General features: G+C 38.9%; 2 protein-coding genes across 10 annotated transcripts in view; one reads left to right on the forward strand and one right to left on the reverse strand.

The window, feature by feature from the left end:
* CASK (calcium/calmodulin dependent serine protein kinase) overlaps positions 1 to 18,491 on the reverse strand; it is a 377,321-nt gene that overhangs the window by 173,177 nt on the left and 185,653 nt on the right. For all 8 annotated transcript variants that reach the window (XM_086387080.1, XM_086387078.1, XM_086387076.1 and 5 more), the window contains exon 5: positions 16,433 to 16,505. In XM_086387080.1, the coding sequence (XP_086243206.1) occupies positions 16,433 to 16,505 (73 nt within the window). The remainder of the gene's footprint in view (positions 1 to 16,432; positions 16,506 to 18,491) is intronic.
* Positions 263 to 13,387, forward strand: GPR82 (G protein-coupled receptor 82). Of its 2 annotated transcripts, XM_086387088.1 has the most exons (3): positions 263 to 1,015; positions 3,289 to 3,356; positions 3,493 to 13,387. In XM_086387088.1, the coding sequence occupies exon 3, from the start codon at positions 3,527 to 3,529 to the stop codon at positions 4,535 to 4,537; it is 1,011 nt and encodes a 336-aa protein (XP_086243214.1). In that variant the 5' UTR covers positions 263 to 1,015; positions 3,289 to 3,356; positions 3,493 to 3,526; the 3' UTR covers positions 4,538 to 13,387. The 2 variants fall into 2 exon arrangements, with proteins under 2 accessions (XP_086243214.1, XP_086243215.1); XM_086387089.1 differs by having other exon boundaries at positions 3,289 to 13,387.

An 18,491-nucleotide genomic window follows, 5' to 3' on the forward strand; every position in this document is an offset into this window, starting at 1 on the left:
GCGTTCATTTAGTTAATGGTTAATAGACTGATGAAACAATCCTGTACCTCAAATTGGTTTCACAGTTCTTTATATTGTAATATAACTATTGATTTGAGGCATATTTGGTCTTCAGTTCTGGCACTTTCCAGGATTTCCCAAATTCATAATGAAATGCTCCAATGTACTGCTTTTGAATCTGAATGGAGGCAGCAGAGGACAATCTGAAGTAGAATGGGTCAGTCTATTGGGGAAATGGCAACCTATGCAAGTATTCTTGCTGGGATGATCCCATGGACAGAGGAGCCTGGTGGGCTACAGTCCATGGGGTCGCAAAGAGTTGGACACGACAGAGCAACTGAGTGCATGTGCACACACACACCCCCCACCCCAAGATGAGACCAAAACCCTTGAGTGTAGGCTGTGCTTACAGTGTACTGCTCTGGGCCTCACTTCTTTATCCCCCAGTTCTACATTTGATTCCAGTAACCTCCTACAAGTAAAACAACTTTGAATTCTGCTTCCCTTTATTTACAATAAAGCTGAGTTGCAAATAAGCCATCCACAAATGATTTTACAAAAAAGTTTGTACCAATATTTTAGAGGGTTACTATGGAATGGTTTCCTCTACCACTGTATTTTTACAAAAGTAACTAGCCACGGGGACTAAACCTTTGAACTTAACTTCTGCCAAGCATGCTAATGAAGCTAAGTGAGGTGTAACCGGTTCATGAAATAATAATAAGGAAGCACAGTATATATATTGTCCACCAACTTCCTCCCACTATAGAAATAGAGAAATGAGTTTTTTTTTTTTTCAGAAGGTAGTTGCTACATTCACCATAACTATCGAATTTCTTCAATACTGCGTTTAATTTCCTTTCTTCCCACTGTAGTTGGTGTCATGCAAGAATCTATTTTCCTTGAGTAAAACTGAAAGATAATGGAAGACTGATGATCAGAGAATTATAAATCTGAAATTGAGCATCACCACCCTGAACAACAGAGCCTTGGCTGGCATAAACTACTGATACAGGTAAGACTGATCACTCAGTTTGAGCTTAAAAGTTAACTCTTTATATAAAAACTCTAACAGGATTAAAATGTTTACATTTTAAAACTGATCACTAAGAAAGGTCAGCATATTAATTATGTAGGTAACCGCTAGCAGCTAAAGTTAGAATTGTAGACGTCTTTCATTTGTCAAATTAGCAGAGGTACAATGTGTTACAGGACTGATTCAAGACAGGCATTCTGCTGAGCGGAACGCAGACTTGCACACATTTTCTAGAGAGCCATTCTGTATATGTAACATGTGATTGTTATTTGATTTCTTAAGCCTTATGGTTTCTGAATTTTAGAAAATAATTATCTAGCAGTTTTATAATCAAACTTTACTTTTAAAGGAGAGGTACCTAGTAGATACAAGCTTGATGTTTGGCAAGCTAAAGATGGTCAACTAGTTGTTGTCTGTTATACTGAAGGTGCCTCTAGAGTCTCAAGGTCATCCATCCGAAAAAGCTAGCCTCTGTGAAGGTCTTTTTACCTCTCCTCTGTTCTGAAGCATCTGCTAGGGTGAAACAGAAAAGCAAGGCAATGGTAATGAATAAGATGGTGACAGATGCCCTAGTGGTGGTCTAGCTTTTTTTTTTTTTTTTTTAAAGAATACTATCCATTAATACAAAAGCACCACCTTTATAGATTTTAGAACACAACGCATTTTCTATACAAGGCAGTAGCTAGTGTTTTTCTTTAACATCATCACAAAAGGAAGTTCCATTTTTTATGTAATATAAACAACCACTTTGATCAGATAATTGTTTTTCTTAAGAAATAAACTGGCTAATTTCACTGTCTGATTTTTAAATCAATTTCCATTTGCCAGGCTGTACTGGACTCAGATACAAACTCACTCTGAAGCATATGCATCATTTTCTAAATAAAAATTGCAAAGCAACAAAATAACATGATAGACACTGGTAGACATTAAGGGTCTTAGTATTTGAACCTACAGATACCCAAGCTTTCAAGCCTTTGAGTGAAGATTGGTTTAAAAAGTAATTTCAAAAATACAGTGCTATATTTTGGGAAAAATCCCTACTTTTATAATCTAAGATGCAAAAAATATAATCTGATGCTGAAGAGGGGTAAAGAGTAAAATATTCCTGAGGGGCTAGGAGCATATAAGAATCTCAGAAGGCACTGTACAGCAAAAAAATTTTGTGTTTATCAAAAGAGAGAATGAGAAGAAAAAAAACTGAGTATCCTTATTCTAGATTATAAAAGAGTGGAGAATGTGGTACTTAGAAATGTACGGTGAAAAATATGGAGAACTGAAGCACATTCTGAAAAGAGCTCATGGTTTTTATTTGACCAGAATCCAAAACCTTTTCTTATTTCCAACTAAAAGAAAAATAAAGGAATGAGAAAAATATGAAAAGGAGTCTGTATGTGTACCTTTTGAAGCAAGAGACATTTAAAAACAAGACATTAAAAAGGCCAAATCATACCTGCATTTATACTGTGGTTAAAGTATCTTCTAAAAAACAAAAAACAAAACACTTCTCTGAAAAACCAAGGTACTAAGTTACACACAAAGACACATGAGGGCGCTCTAACCAACAAGCAATAGCAACTACTGTTTGATTCAGAATCTTGAACTATATTTTTACTAAAGTATGATAGATGAGCATTAAATATCTGAAATAAGAAATTACTGATGACATCTGGTAAGGACCCTGTTATCCTGGTGTCTATCCTTGGTCACTACATTTTTCTTCTGTTTAATTCAAGATCTTGCCTGGATGTTGATACAGAATTAAGTTTACTTCTGAAATACAAAAAGAGACTCTTCTAATAGTACTGGATTAGAGAGAAGCTCTTTAACTTAGCCATGAAAAGACACCATTTTAAAAAGTACTTATGGACAATTAAGGTGGTAATTTGGAGAAGGAAATGGCAACCCACTCCAGTATTCTTGCCCAGAGAATCCCAGGGACAGAGAAGCCTGGTGGGCTGCCGTCTATGGGGTCGCCCAGAGTTGGACATGACTGAAGCAATGCAGCAGCAGGGTGGTAATTAAAAATTGGTCTTGTGTTAACATGACCGCAAAATACTTTTGCAACAGTTTACTTTGGCCAGTAAGTATTGCTTGCAAGTACCTTTAAATTCTAAAAATTACCTTCCTAGGCCAAAATCAATTGTCTTTTACAAACTACCTTAAAATCTAGTATAAGAATTACACATTTCTCTAGTATAAAAGAATAAATCTCAGGCATTTAACTATTTCTATCAAATTTTATTCTTTAGACAAAGGCACCATCCACAATAATCAACTACCTGCTTTTATTTCAATTGGACAATCGTGATTAGAAAAGGTGAGAAGGCATCTCTACTTTCCCTTTCCGTTCACTATATTTATGTTACTATTTTATTTTAGCCAATGCTTAAAAAATTATTCAGTTTAAATACCATTTGTAATTTTAATATTAAATATCTGCAACTCTGTTCTAGCTCCTGTGGCAAAATTCAAGGAAATCTGATATAAATGAGTAACAACTCAACATGTATTCAACCATCCAAGATCTCTTACATGGCTTTACCGATCATTTATACCTTCCTTTGTATCATTGGTCTGTTTGGAAATTCTCTCTCCCAGTGGATATTTTTAACAAAAATAGCTAAGAAAACATCAACACACATCTACCTAGCACATCTCGTGACTGCAAACTTACTCGTGTGCAGTGCCATGCCTTTCATGGGTATCTATTTCCTAAAAGGTTTTCAGTGGGAATATCAATCTCCACAATGCAGGGTGGTCAATTTTTTGGGAACTCTATCCATGCATGTGAGTATGTTTGTCAGCCTCTTAATTTTAAGCTGGATTGCCATAAGCCGCTATGCTACCTTAATGAAAAAGGATTCCACACAAGAGACCACTTCGTGTTACGAGAAAGTATTTTATGGCCACTTGCTGAAAAAATTTCGCCAGCCCAGCTTTGCTAGAAAACTATGTGTTTACATATGGATAGTTGTTCTAGGCATAATTATTCCAATTATCATATACTACTCGGTTGAAGAGACCACAAAAGGGGAAGAGACGAAGTGCTATAATTCACAGATGGAACTAGGAGCCGAGATCTCTCAGACTGCAGGCCTCATTGGAACCACATTTATTGGGTTTTCATTTTTAGTTGTCCTAACATCATACTACTCTTTTGTCAACCATCTGAGAAAAATAAGGACTTGTACATCCATTACAGAGAAAGATCTGACTTACAGCTCTGTGAAAAGGCACCTTTTGGTCATACAGATTCTACTAATAGTTTGCTTCCTTCCATACAGCATTTTTAAACCCATTTTTTTTGTTGTACACCGAAGACTGGACTGTCAGCAACTGAATGATTTAATTGAAATAAAAAACATCCTCACCTGCCTTGCATCAGCCAGAAGTAGCACAGACCCCATTATATTTCTTTTTTTAGATAAAACATTCAAGAAGACACTATACAATCTCTTTACAAAACCTGATGCACCCCATCTGCAACCCTCTGATTGATTTCTGAACGGAAAATATCACCAAACAGAAAACTGTTCATATGACCCTACTGGGACCCCTAAATGACGGGTTTAACAGGTCATAGCTTGGTTGAAAATAGGCACCTAGAAAGCCTCTTTGGTTTTTAAAAACAAAATCAACCAACCAACAAACATAAAACTCATTTTATGGTTCTACTTAGAGTGAAAGTTGAGAGGAGACTTACAGAGGCAAAAGACAAGCATATTGCAAGGAGCCCACCACATATGAAACCACCAGATGATTTTCTGTTTAAACTCAACCATGGATGCTTCTATGCAAAGCACAATAATTCAAAACTATAGGATAAAGCAGCAAGTGGTTTATGACTTTCCTACTTTCTAGTAATTAGACTACAAGGGTCCATGTATGGGTAATGTATTGTTGGTAACTTTTAAAACGAGTAAAATAAAAAAGTGAATAAGAAAATTCCTCATTTAAGTCTTATCTAAGTGTATGAATAATGTACTGTAAAAAATCCAAGGTTTTATAAACATATTATTTATTTGGTATTATCCGGTCCACGATCCTGGGAGAAGCAATATTCATTGATTCCAGTATTTATTAAGTAGATGTTATTTATAAATACGCTTAAATATTTGGATTAGGCTTTGTCAAAATAAAAATGTCATTATATGATCTTCACATTTTGTTGATTCTCCTCTGTATTCAATATAAATAATGTTATTAATGACAAACAGTACCTAGCATGTAAATGTGTTCAATTAATTTTTGTGAAATGAATGAATGAATGATAGGCAGTATAACAGTATCACCATTGTGAGACTGGTCTCTGGAGTTAGAGTCCCTAGATTCAGTCCTAGTTCCAACTCTTATTTAGCTGGACAATCTCAGGGAAATCACCCTCTGTAAGTGTTAATTTCTTCATTTGTAGAACAGAAAAATGCTATGTAATTCATAGGTACTATTATTAAGCCAGATGACATTACTACTATGAGTAGCTCTCATTTACTAAGCATGTGCTATGTGCTTACAGGTTTCACATGTATTATTTTAATCGTCACAACCCTGATGTATGCCAATTAACTGATGAAAACACTGAAGTGCACAGTTAAATAAGTCATCTAAAATTTTCTCTAATATCTACCTAAATATTTAAAGAGTAAGCCTTTCTTTATGGTAATTTCTTTCTTAGATGTAATCTTATAAGACAAATGATGATGGCTATATTCTGTATTATATACAATATAATTAAAAATAAAAAAGAATGTGTGTTTATCTTCCTAAAGAGACCATAAGCAACTTTGGAGCTTTAGTCTATTTTCTATTTCTGCTCCTATGGTACTTGTAATTGCTTGGATAAGAACCAAACATAAACAGCTGAACAAAACTGAAGCTGAATAAACCTGAACTGTAACCTGCTACTTCATTGCTGCTGCTACTGCTACGTCACTTCAGTCGTGTCCAACTCTGTGCGACCCCAAAAACGGCAGCCCACCAGGCTCCCCCGTCCCTGGGATTCTCCAGGCAAGAACACTGGAGTGGGTTGCCATTTCCTTTTCCAATGCATGAAAGTGAAAAGTGAAAGTGAAGTTGCTCAGTCGGAAACTGCTTAAAGACTCATCTATTCCCTACATGGCAATTTCTTCAGTGCTCAAAAGTTAGTTCACATAGCACTCTTAAGCCTTTCATCTCATAGCATGTTTTGTTGCAGAATTTAAAATGTAGAAACAATTAACATTACACAGAAACAAATCTGTGTGATTTTCATTAAGAATAGAAAACAGTAAATAATTTTTCTCCTTTTTTTACTTCAGTGTTTAAATGAGAGAAGAAAATGTTCAGAGAAATATGTGAAAAAACTCATGCTGGCTTCAAATATTTATAGTATACAATTATTCTTTTATAGCAGCAATCTTATTTCTGGCTGATTATTTTTAATTTGCAGAGACAAAGGAAGACCTGGGAACTCCAGGTGACTCCTTAAGTGTTGGCTGTAAACAAGGGTGTCTAATCTAGCAATTTCATAGACATGAGAATCACATATTAACTCAAAGTCAACCCAAACACCCAAGTTTCTCCACAGTTACAGCAATACTTTCTTCAGTTCAGTTCAGTCTCTCAGTCGTGTCCGACTCTTTGTGACCCCATGAATCGCAGCATGCCAGGCCTCCCTGTCCATCACCAACTCCCGGAGTTCAGTCAAACTCACGTCCATCGAGTCGGTGATGCCATCTAGCCATCTCATCCTCTGTCGTCCCCTTCTCCTCCTGCCCCAATCCCTCCCAGCATACTTTCTTACATAAGGTTTAAACCAAAACTCATTAGACTAAAAGGAATTGAGAAGCTGATCAATAGTTCTCACTTAACATAAGCAACGCTGAATCAAATCTCACTTTACTTAGTTTCAAAAACATATGTAACTTCTGAAAATCATTATTAAAAAAATCACTTTACACCACTATTTAAATAAAAGATACTACACCAAAGTAGACTTCTCTACATTAGAAAAAGGCAGAAAAGGAGATATGCAATTTCTCAAGTTACTCATTCTGGTAGAAACTTCCATTTTAATTCTCTGTACTGAGCTTATTAGTCACCATGTTTATCTTTACACCATAGATGCTTTCATGAATAGGTGATTGCAAATTATGTTGAATTTTTTTGTGTAATTGAGGAACTGACTATTTAATGTCATGGCAAATATTTTTTAGGAAGTATCACTTTCTAAAATTTATCCTAAATTTGGAGTGTGAATTTCAGGAAAGTGATGCTTTTAATGTGTCTGTGAGTTAACATCAAACACAATTTCAGAAACCCCAAATTTTGACTTAAAGATTGACAAGATTGTGTCTTAACAGGCATGCTGAGTCGCTTCAGTCATGTCCGACTCTGTGTGACCCCACAGATGGCAGCCCATCAGGCTCCCCCGTCCCTGGGATTCTCCAGGCAAGAACACTGCAGGCATGACAAAGGTTTATTTCCCCCTTTATCCTTTCATATATACACTCCCATCAAGGCAACCTGCAAACTATTAATCAGGAACATGAACAATTAAGACTAGAACAGCAAAATGAAGGATGGAGTACTCCTCCTGGAAGTGAGTTTCTATTCTTTGGGGAGAACAGGAAGATGCTGGGGAAGGAAAAAATTTTCCTCTACTCCTGTAGGTTCTCCTGACCTGAAATGGATTAACAGGAGAAAAAAAAAAAATTACATACCTAAGGGGAATATGGCCTCATATCCTCTGGAATATGAGGCTCAAGGATAAGCTGGGCAGTTGGAATTTATGAGCCAACTGAGAGAAGGAGAAGAGGGTAGGGGTTGGGGACCTCAAAGGGGAGGAAGGCAATTCACATGGAGATGGAGAAACAAATGTTTGGGAAACAAATGCTTGCTACCAAGACTACGGGATGCAGAGGGGACTTTGGTCTCCCTAGCCTGCTGAGTTCACCCACCACACCTAGCCCACATTCTCTGCAGACATCTCCGGTGCTAGTACTCTTCCTGGATCAGACCCTTTAAATTGTTTCAGGCGGTTAAGGGGGAGGTGTAAAGAAAGACTTCCTGAGTCTCTTGCTTCTTAAAAATAACCAGCCCCCAATAATCTTCAAGCCAAACAGACACATTGTGGGGGTGGCAAGTGTTGCTCCCCTCCAATGTCAACCCTGCTCTGATCTGGTTAAGGCTGGCTGCAGCCCACCTGGGGCTTTGCAGTCTGCAGAGAGGGAGCTGTTATGAGCGAATATGCGGAGACAAGCTGAGAGGGAATCTTGCTTGGCAAACCACAAAGGGAGCACAGCACAGAGGGGCACTGGTAGTTTGCTAAGCATTTCAATCCCACAACCTAATGCCATGAGCCTTCTTTGACTGCCTTGGGATTCAAAGTGAATTGATATCAGTGGCAAGAGTTACTACAGCCTGAAGGGTTTTTATACATGACAGTACAAATGCACTGGCTGTATGGTACATGCTTGCTACTGCTGGCTCAGAAGGGAACCAGCAGTGAAAGTACTCGCGTCTACTGAGCAAAAGAAAGTTGGAGCTGATTTTTTTTTTGAAACGGGGGATGGGTGGAAAAAGAGAAGCAAGGTCATCTTTAATATATCTTGTATTTCTAAGTATTAAAAACCCCATGATCAAGCTGAACATGTACATTACGCTCGACAATCTTACAAAAGTAACAGAGAAGGTAAGCCTGCGTGCTTATTATAATAAAGAACAGAATTTACTTTCATCTTAAGGAAACTCTCAATGTTCTATATAATATAAACATGAGGGACTTTGGGGGAGCTATAGTAAGAGATGTAAGACAAATGTCAAGAGCGATGGAAGAAGAAATACCATAAGAAATCCACAATGCCACCGCAACTAGAGTGATGTGATGAACAACCATTTATAATGAAGTCTGGCCCTCGGCTGGTGAAAGGAGAACTGATACCAGAAGGTGGCCAGAGAGCAGCCGGGCGTGTTCATGGGTTAGCGAGGAAACCATTTAAAGGAAGCACACACAGAAACGCTTGGGTGGAGGTTCCTGGCTGAGCAGCTGTGAGATTTGGGGTTTTGCAGTTCTGAGAACTAAACCAGAGCCCCCAAACCTCCTGGGCACAGGCCCTATTCAGAATAGAAAGGGACTGTGTGTCAAGCAGTTTGCTCAAAGAAGCGGCTTAACTTCAACTTGGCTTATTAAAATCAGACGTCAGTAGGTCAGTGGCGTAGAAAGGTCTGAGGCTTGGTGTTCTCGCCGCGCTCAAGTGATGCTTTGTGTGGCGTCTCTGGGAGACAGGAGAGACAATAAAACGGCGACTCTCATGGCTGAACAGAGGGAACGAAGGCCAGCAAGGAGCCAGGAGTTGCATTTACCTAAAAAACTGGACTATTTTTTTTTAAAGTACTTTTCATTTAGGGGCGAGAGGAAGAAAACACTGAAACATAATGAAAGTTTTCACATCCTTTCACAAGAAAAAAAAACAGGAATAAAAGGAAAGGTGATAGAAAAAAGAAATTTGCATACATGCCCTATTTAATGCCTGTAGGGAGGCAAAGCATGAGAAGTAGAATATTATGACTGTGGGCATCAACCAGGGGTGGTTTTTGAGGGGCATTTGGAAATGTTGGGAGTCATTTTTGAGCGTCATACAGCGGGGAAATGCTACTGGCATCTACTGGGTTGAGGCTAGGCAGAGGTAGCAACACAAAGGAGAGCCCCCCACAACAAAGAACCCGGCCCCAAACGTATACGGCTGTTGGGAGATGCTGTACTATGATGACACGTCTTCCCAAACTTACGTCAGTCAGTTCAGTGGCGCAGTCGTGTCTGACTCTTTGACCCCATGGACTGCAGCACGCCAGGCCTCCCTGTCCATCACCAACTCCTGGAGCTTACTCAAACTCATGTCCATCATGTTGATGACACCATCCAACCATCTCATCCTCTGTCGTCCCCTTCTCCTCCTGTCTTCAGTCTTTCCCAGCACCAGGGTCTTTTCCAATGAGTCAGTTCTTTGCATCATGGCCAAAGTATTGGAGCTTTAGCATTAGTCCTTCCAATGAATATTCAGGACTAATTTCCTTTAGAATTGACTGGTTTGACCTCCTTGCAGTCCAAGGGACTCTCAAGATTCTTCAAAGAATTATACAATTACATTTTACACAATTTCATATGAAACTGCTTCTTCACATGGCACCATAGACTCAAATGTAACCTGATAGAACCAAACATTTTTAGACTCAGGTATTCTGATTTCATGGAGAAGGCAATGGCACCCCACTCCAGTACTCTTGCCTGGAAAATCCCATGGATGGAGGAGCCTGGTAGGCTGCAGTCCATGAGGTTGCTAAGAGTCGGACACGACTGAGCGACTTCACTTTCACTTTTCACTTTCATGCACTGGAGAAGGAAATGGCAACCCACTCCAGTGTTCTTGCCTGGAGAATCCCAGGGACAGAGGAGCCTGGTAGGAGGCCGTCTATGGGGTCGCACAGAGTCGGACACGACTGAAGCGACTTAGCAGCAGCAGCAGCATTCTGATTTCAAAAAGAAATGCTTACTAAGTAAAGAAAAAAGTATTAATATAATTCTAGAATGTTTGAAACCCAATGCTTCTGGATCTATGCCAAGAACTTGGGGGGAGGGGAAGGAAGGAGGGAAGGAGAATGAGAACCAGAACAAGGGAGAAAATGGGAATATGCTTGGCTAGCTAAAAGGGACGATTAAATAATCGAAATTTTTCTCAAAGGAATGGACTGTTGCAATGGTCTTCTGTTTTCTTTACTGAGTAAAAAGGAAGAAAACTTTGACAAAAACTCACTATAGAAATCAAAATCTATATACAGAGGAAATCTATATCCAGACAAGTCACTGAATATCCACTATCTGAATATGAAGAAAAGCTTCTTCACAAAATTTGTTATTATTAGCAAAGAGTAAGAACACATCCAGTGAAAGTTTAAATTATTAGCCATGGGAAATGTACTGTCATTAAAGTTGCATTATTATTAAAGATCACTACATTGGAAAACCTCTATAATAAGGTCCTGAATGAAACTACTTTGGGTTATCTAAGCTACTGAAATTATATTAGCAAATCCTGTGGACATAACCTTCAAATATACCTGGAATCTACTTTTTTTTTTTTTTTAATCACTTCCTTGCTACCACTCTGGCCCTGCCAGGCAGGACCATCTCCTGTTTCCCAAGTTCCACCCTGGAGCCCCTATTCAATCTATTAGAGCAACAAAGCAATGTCGTCCTGTTACCGTGGAAAGTCAGATCACCATCTGTCTTTGTTCAAAACTCTTTGTGAATCCTCAGTTCTGTCAGAGTAAAGGTTAAAGGTTCTCCTCCCCTCCTTTCCTCTCTAACCTCATCTACTATCCACTCTCCCCTTTGGCCACTTGGCTTCAATCACACTGGCCTCCTTGTTCTTGCTCAAATAGGCCACTTATGCTCCTGCCTTTCTTTTACCCAGAATCCTCCTCCTTTGGTGTCCCCCAAAGTTAGCCCACTGTCTCTCCTTGCCAGAGGTCAACTGCTCAATGGGGCCTGCTTCATCACCCTATTTAATACTGCAACCCCTTCTCCAGCAGTCCTCATTCCTTTGGCTGTTTTTTTTTTTTCTTCCCTGTAGTCCTTTTCACATCTCTAACCTACTATACAGTTGACTTATTTATGCTCAGTGGTCAGTGTCTGTCTCCCTGAACTACAAAGTCAGCTCCACAGGGTCAGTGATTTGGTCTGTTTTGTTTGATGATGTAGCTCTGGTTCCTAGGATACTGCCAGACACACAGTAGGCACTCGATATGTATTTTTGGATGGATGTCTTAAGAAAAAAAAAAACCCAATCCCAATTTACCAATTAGCTAGATGTGAGCACTATAGTTACATGCGAAATGTATAGATTTCAGGTACTAAAATATAAAGAATATCAACAATAATGTGTGCTCTGTGTTGAGAGTCTGCTTCCCAAGTCAACAATGGTGCCTTTTCTGGTGGTTTCTTATTAACGTGCAGTTTGAGAATCAGTTCTCTCTTCCTTTCCTTAGACTGTTTCTGAATGTGTGTGTGCATGCTAAATCGCTTCAGTCATGTCCGATTCTTTGCAACCCTATGGACTGCAGCCTGTCAGGCTCCTCTGTCCATGGGATTCTCCAGGCAAGAATACTGCAGTGGGTTGCCGTGCCCTCCTCCAGGGAATCTTCCTGACCCAGGGATCAAACCTGCATCTCTTGCATTGGCAGGAAGGTTCTTTACTACCATTGCCACCTGGGAAGTTCATGTTTCTGGATGCTTCCTCAAAATTATTTGGCATGTGCCTTAGATATAATAAACTTACTAAAATTTATTACAGTAACTTTGAGCTGTTGCCTACACTATTCCTATTGCTTGAAATGTCCTCTCATCCTGTTGTAACTCCCCCATGACTCAAGACTAGGCTCAAATGCAACTTTCTCCATGAATTTTCTATGACTCTGCCCACCCCATACCTTGGATGGTAATTATTTGTTTTGCCTATCTGCGAAGATGGCCGTGAACAAGTCCTCCTATCCTTGTGCACATATGTTGCTCCTCTAAAAGGCACAACCTGTTTTTCCTCCTCTTGAATCCAGGCTACTCTTGTGACATTTTGACTAACAGAAGGCAGAAGACATGACATGGTGCCATTTCTAGGTTGAGGCTTCATTTTTGCTCCTTTGGTGCTGTGAGACACTGTCCTGCTAGAAAGGGAGGCCATGAAGAGGTGAGAGAGAGAGAGAGGTTCTGAATGAGAGACTGCAAAGAGGGCCCAGCCAGCTTCCAGCTGTTCTATTTACTTCTGCTGAGATGCCAGAAAAGTGAGTGAAGCCTTTGTGGATACTAGCCATGCCACCTTAGCCAACAGCCTGTGAGACAAAATTGAGCAGTCCTCCTCAAGCTTTGCCCAACTGCAGAACTGAAAGCAAATAAATGGTGATTGCTATAAATCACTGTGTGTTGATCTGTAGTAGCTGGTAACAGATACAGTATTTCATCTGTCTACTGAGACCATAATGCCTTTAGGACTCGAAACATAGTATACTGTGCGAAGTAGGTACTCGGATATTTGTTGAATAAATCAATCAGAATGTAAATGAAAGCTGAAGCACAGTATTCAAACATAACTACTTAGGGACTGTATTTGGTTTTGGACTGTCATTATACCATGGCCAACCAAAAAGCTGACTGACTATATTATTGAAAGTATTAGAGTGTGTTGTCCATCATTATTTCTCATATGGTGCTGATGTAATTACCTCTCAAGAACAGAATTCAAAATAAAATTGCTTCTTACAACTCAGTAACAGAATCCCAAACAATCTGATTTAAAAAGTGGGCAGAGGATCTGAACAGACATTATTCCAAATAAGACAGATGGCCAATAAGTACACGAAAAGATGCTCGAAATCAATAATCATCAGGGAAATGCAAATCCCCAAAATGAAAGATCACCCCCTAACCTGTTAGAATGACTATCATCAAAAAGGTAAGAAATAACAAGTGTTGGTGAAGATGTAGAAAGAAAGGGAACCCTCACACACTATTGGTGGAAATATAAATTGGTGCAGTCATTCTAGAAAACAGTATGGAGGTTCCTCAAAAAACTAAAAATAGAACTACCACATGGGGGCTTCCTTGACAGCTCAGTTGGTAAAGAATCTGTCTGCAATCCAGGAGACCCCAGTTCAATTCCTGGGTTGGGAAGATCCACTGAAGAAGGGATAGGCTACCCACTCCACTATTCTTGGGCTTCCCTTGTGGCTCAGCTGGTAAAGAATCTGCTTGCAATGTGGGAGACCTGGGTTTGAACCCTGGGTTCAGAAGATCCTCTGGAGAAGGGAAAGGCTACCCACTCCAGTATTCTGGCCTAGAGAATTCCATGGACTGTGTAGTCCATGGGATCACAAAGAGTTGGACACTACTGAGTGACTTTCACTTTCAACAAGAACTACCAAATGATTGAGCAATTTGACTTCTGAGTACTTATCTGAAGAAAACAAAAATACTACTTTAAAAAGATATATGCACCCTCATGCTACTGCAGCATTATTTACATTAGCCAAGATAGAAACAACCTAAGTGTCCATTGACGGGTAAATGAACAAAGATAGTGTGTGTGTGTGTACACTCACACACTCACAACAGAATACTACTCAGTCATAAAAAAGAATGAACTCTTGCCATTGTGACAAAGTGGATGGACCTTGAGGGTATTATGTTGAGTAAGTCTGATAGAGACAGACAAATAAGATTTCAGTCATACACAATCTCAAAATCAGAACAAATGAACAAACGAAACAAAACTCACAGACACAGAGACCAGAATGGTGGTTGCCAGAGAGAAAGAGGGTTGGAGGGACAAAATGGGTGAAGGGGGTAACCGGTACAGACTTCCAATCACAAAAATAAATAAGTCATGAGAAGTAATGTACAGCCTGGTGACTAGTCAATAATATTATATTGTACATTTGCATGGTGACAGAGAGTAATTAGACTTACTGTGGTGATCATTGCACAATATATACATATATCATTATGTTGTACACCTGAAACTAATATAATGCTAAATGTTAACTATATCTCAATTAAAAAAAATTACCTCTTGAGCAACAGTCCTTAACATAATGCTACTATATGAACTCAGAATTTGTTTTACATATTTCTAAACACTGTATTTATTTATTTGGGGCTGTGCTGGGTCTTCGTTGCCGCGCAGGCTTTTCTCTAGTTGCAGTGTGCAGGTGTCTCATTGCAGTGGCCTCTCTCGTAGCGCAGCACGGGCTCTAGGGCGTACGGGCTTCAGCAGTTGCAGCATGTGGGCTCGAGAGTACAGGCTCAGTAATTGTGGCGCGTGGGCTTAGTTGTATGGTGCATAGGCTCAGTTGTTGCGGCATGTGCCATCTTCCCGGACCAGGGATAGAACCCATGTCTCCTAAATTGGCAGGTGGATTCTTTACCACTGAGCTATCAGGGAAGCCCCCTGTTTTACATATTTTAAGTTTTCAAATGATCTTTTTTTGGGGGGCTTACTGTGTGGTATGCAGAATCCTAGCTCCCCAACCAGGTATCAAACCCATGCCCTCTGCAGTGGAAGTGTGGGGTCTAAACCACTGGACCACCAGGGAACTCCTGCAGATTGTCATTTATGGAGATATAGTTCATTCTGTATATATGCATTTTCTTCTATTAATTAAATGCAAAAGAATAACATGACATATTGCTATCACTGACCATTCCCCACCCCCCTTATCTTTCTACACTTCTCACTCTCTTTGTTTGCATAACTGAAGAATACTTGCTTATAAAAGTGCTATGTATCCACCGAGTTGTTTAAAATGTTGAGTGGAGATAATAACAATATCGCTTTCCTATCACTACATTTGAAAAGAATAAGATGTTTTACAACTAATTTACACTAATGTGTATTTTGTACATTTCTCCAATGATTTTTCATTGCTATTATAACATTCCACTAGATGGGTTTGGAATTGCTCATGCTTTCCCTCAGCTTTTAACCACCAGAATTTCAGTTAAAATTTCTCAGATGTTATAGAAAATTTAATTAAATTCTTTAATTTTCTTAACCATTAAAGTCTACTGAAGAAGCCAGGCCTTTGGTATTATTTCTTGAGAGAAGAAGAGCACTGTACCTATGGATGCTATGGGTTAGAGAGAAACCAGTGACAAAATAGGAGCATGTGACAGTGGACAAGAGGGCCGGAGAGATCGCAGGGGCTCTTAGCCACTCAAGGCCCTGAAAGGGGGTGGGCATGAGCAGGAGGGCCATGTCTCCCTTGCTTTCACGCTTCCTTGTTCTGCCTGACACCATAATAAGCCAGGAACTGACAGTTCTCATGAAATGATACTGGGATCAAACAGGCATAAACACTGAATAATGGTAATATTCATATTCCTAAGGGTACAAACTATTATAATTTATGATTTCAGACTATGTTTCAAAACTCTCTGCAAAGAAAATAAAATGCTGACTATTTTACATTGCAACATTACAGAAATGTAAGTGTGATGAAATATTCCTATATCAACCAAATTCTCATTTTCCCCTCAATTAACTTAGTGCAGAATATTGTTTGTTCTTCCTATCTGCTGGATTTTCACACTTCTCTTACACACACACACAAAGGCAAAGAAAGAATAATGGAATTTTAGAATGCATGTACATTTTAATAAAAATAAGGAAATGGAAATGATAAAATTGTTCCTATTAAGAATTACTACAACTCTCCAAATATAAACCACTTCAACAAATTTTTATTTGTAAGTAAAATTAACTTTAAGATGTTCTTCATAAAAACATTAAAGAAAAATTTTCATTACTATCATTGCTATAAGTCAGTATCTATTCACAAATATTAAAGTTAGTAATAAAAATGACTTACCTTCACATCCCTGTGAATTATGTTATTATCGTGACAATAGCGTAGAGCTTCCAGTATCTGTCTCATGTAATGACTGTAGAAAAACAAAAGAAATCTAGAACTGTAAAAAAAACTTTTATTTTTAAAACTTAATATACAATGTCCCTAGTTTGTAACTCCCACCTTCATACTCGCTGCCCACAGACACTTTTCATTTGAGTAGACAAGATTGGTGGAATGCACAGCTTCATAATGAAAAAGTTGGCAGACATGTAAGTTTGAGCTTTATGAAGAAATAATGTGTTCTACATTTTCTAAGATATCTAAGTCAAAGGAATTTTCACACATTCACACAGCTCCTAGGTAAAATAGCTCTTCAAACTAAAAATTCAACCTTAAAATATGAAAAAAATAAGTAACAGTTCTCTGACATTCAGTTAATTTTACTTAGTTACTCTGGATTGCTATTAAGTGAGCAGTGCTCAGAAGTACACAAAGAATTCTAACTCAAGGGGTAGGAGTCTTTCATCTGCCAGCAGAGGCTGGTTAGCTGTCTTATTTCCATTTAGCTCTAAGAACAAACAAGAGAGAACCCCCTTATGCCTACAATTTCTTTTTGCAACATAATCAAGTTTTAGATGGGGTATCCTTGAACAAAGCAGATTCCTTCTGGGCTGAAGGAAAATCAAACTCCTCACAAGGCCAGCAGGGTCCACCGAGGCTCTGAACTGGGTCCAGGAGAAGAACAGAGGAGGAGTGAGCATTTAAAAGTGCTAACAGGGTCATTAGCCACTGGGTGTGATAAGAGCAGGTCATTCAGTATTACTTGAGAACTTACTTTGATTTCCTTCTCTCAATTCTAAAGTTCTTCTTCTGCAATCCTACTGTTTGTCTTTAAGGGTCTTTTTCATCTTCTCTTCCTCTGAATTTTATTCCCTATATAGCTGTCATTTTCTTCCTACTATCTTCTTTTCTCATTTTTCCCCTTTTCCTTCCCAACCAGCCATGACACAGAAATGCAATTTACTTAGCATTATTTATTGGTTAGTATTTACTTTTGTTTTTTTCTATCCAGATCTTTCATTCTCCAAACTTTAAAATAAAGGCTGAAGAAAGCTTATCTCTGGAATTCCCTTAACAGAATGTCCCTGGCTAAGGACTGCCTATCATAAAAAGAACCCAGGATCCCTGAGGCATCAATGGCTTCGTGGAGGATGGTGTATAAGCTATACCACTCTCCAAGATACACAATGGAGATGCTTCATAATTGAAATGCTCCCCTCCGTGTGTGGAATCTCACAGACCTCATGTAGAGACCTCATCTATTCTGGGCCAGCGGTGATTTTCTGATGCAGGAAGAAGTGAAGAGCTACCCTTAAAAGGCCCAGATCTCTCTCAGCTTCAGCTAGGTCTTTTGATTGGCTGTATCCTTACAATTGTTCAGTAAAGCCTGGTGCTAGGGAAGAATATCTCTCTGATTTGTGAGAATTTGATTTGATAATCTGATCCTGTGTGTTAGTTTACTCCACAATTCATCACCTCTGAAAAACAGAGGTAATCAGTAATTGGGTCAGCCATTTCGAGAAAAACAACACTATCAGTATGATTACTTGGTCTCTGAGTCTTCTTTCACTTGCTCTCACTAGAACAACTGATACAAGCTGCATTTCCCAACAATGGAGTATAGGATCAGAGAGAAGGAAGGTAGAAGTTATCTGGTTGAATGTTCTAAACCAAAGGAAGGATCTATGTGCCCTTGGTTACATGGTCACTGGTACTCTGCAATAGGGGACATACCTAATCATACTTTCTGAGGTCCCTCCCTATTGTCATTTTTAGGAAGGGTTTTAATAAATTTTGCCAAATCCCTCTCTTTGCAGTATCATTTATTGATCCCAATATTACTCTTTTCTTTGGTCCATTCTGGTAAGTTCCTTTCATAAAATCACCATTTTAATAGCAATATAGGTGGATTTTTAAAATCAACAGACTTTCATCTTGATGTACATAAACATCTAACTTTCCTATAATCTCAAGATTGTGAGAGACCTCCAGTCATTTCACTCTATGACATCATCTC

Source organism: Bos grunniens, chromosome X (assembly GCF_055505025.1).
Source record: "Bos grunniens cultivar Pamir isolate PY7600 chromosome X, Bosgru_T2T1.0, whole genome shotgun sequence".
NCBI classification, from domain to species: domain Eukaryota; kingdom Metazoa; phylum Chordata; class Mammalia; order Artiodactyla; family Bovidae; genus Bos; species Bos grunniens.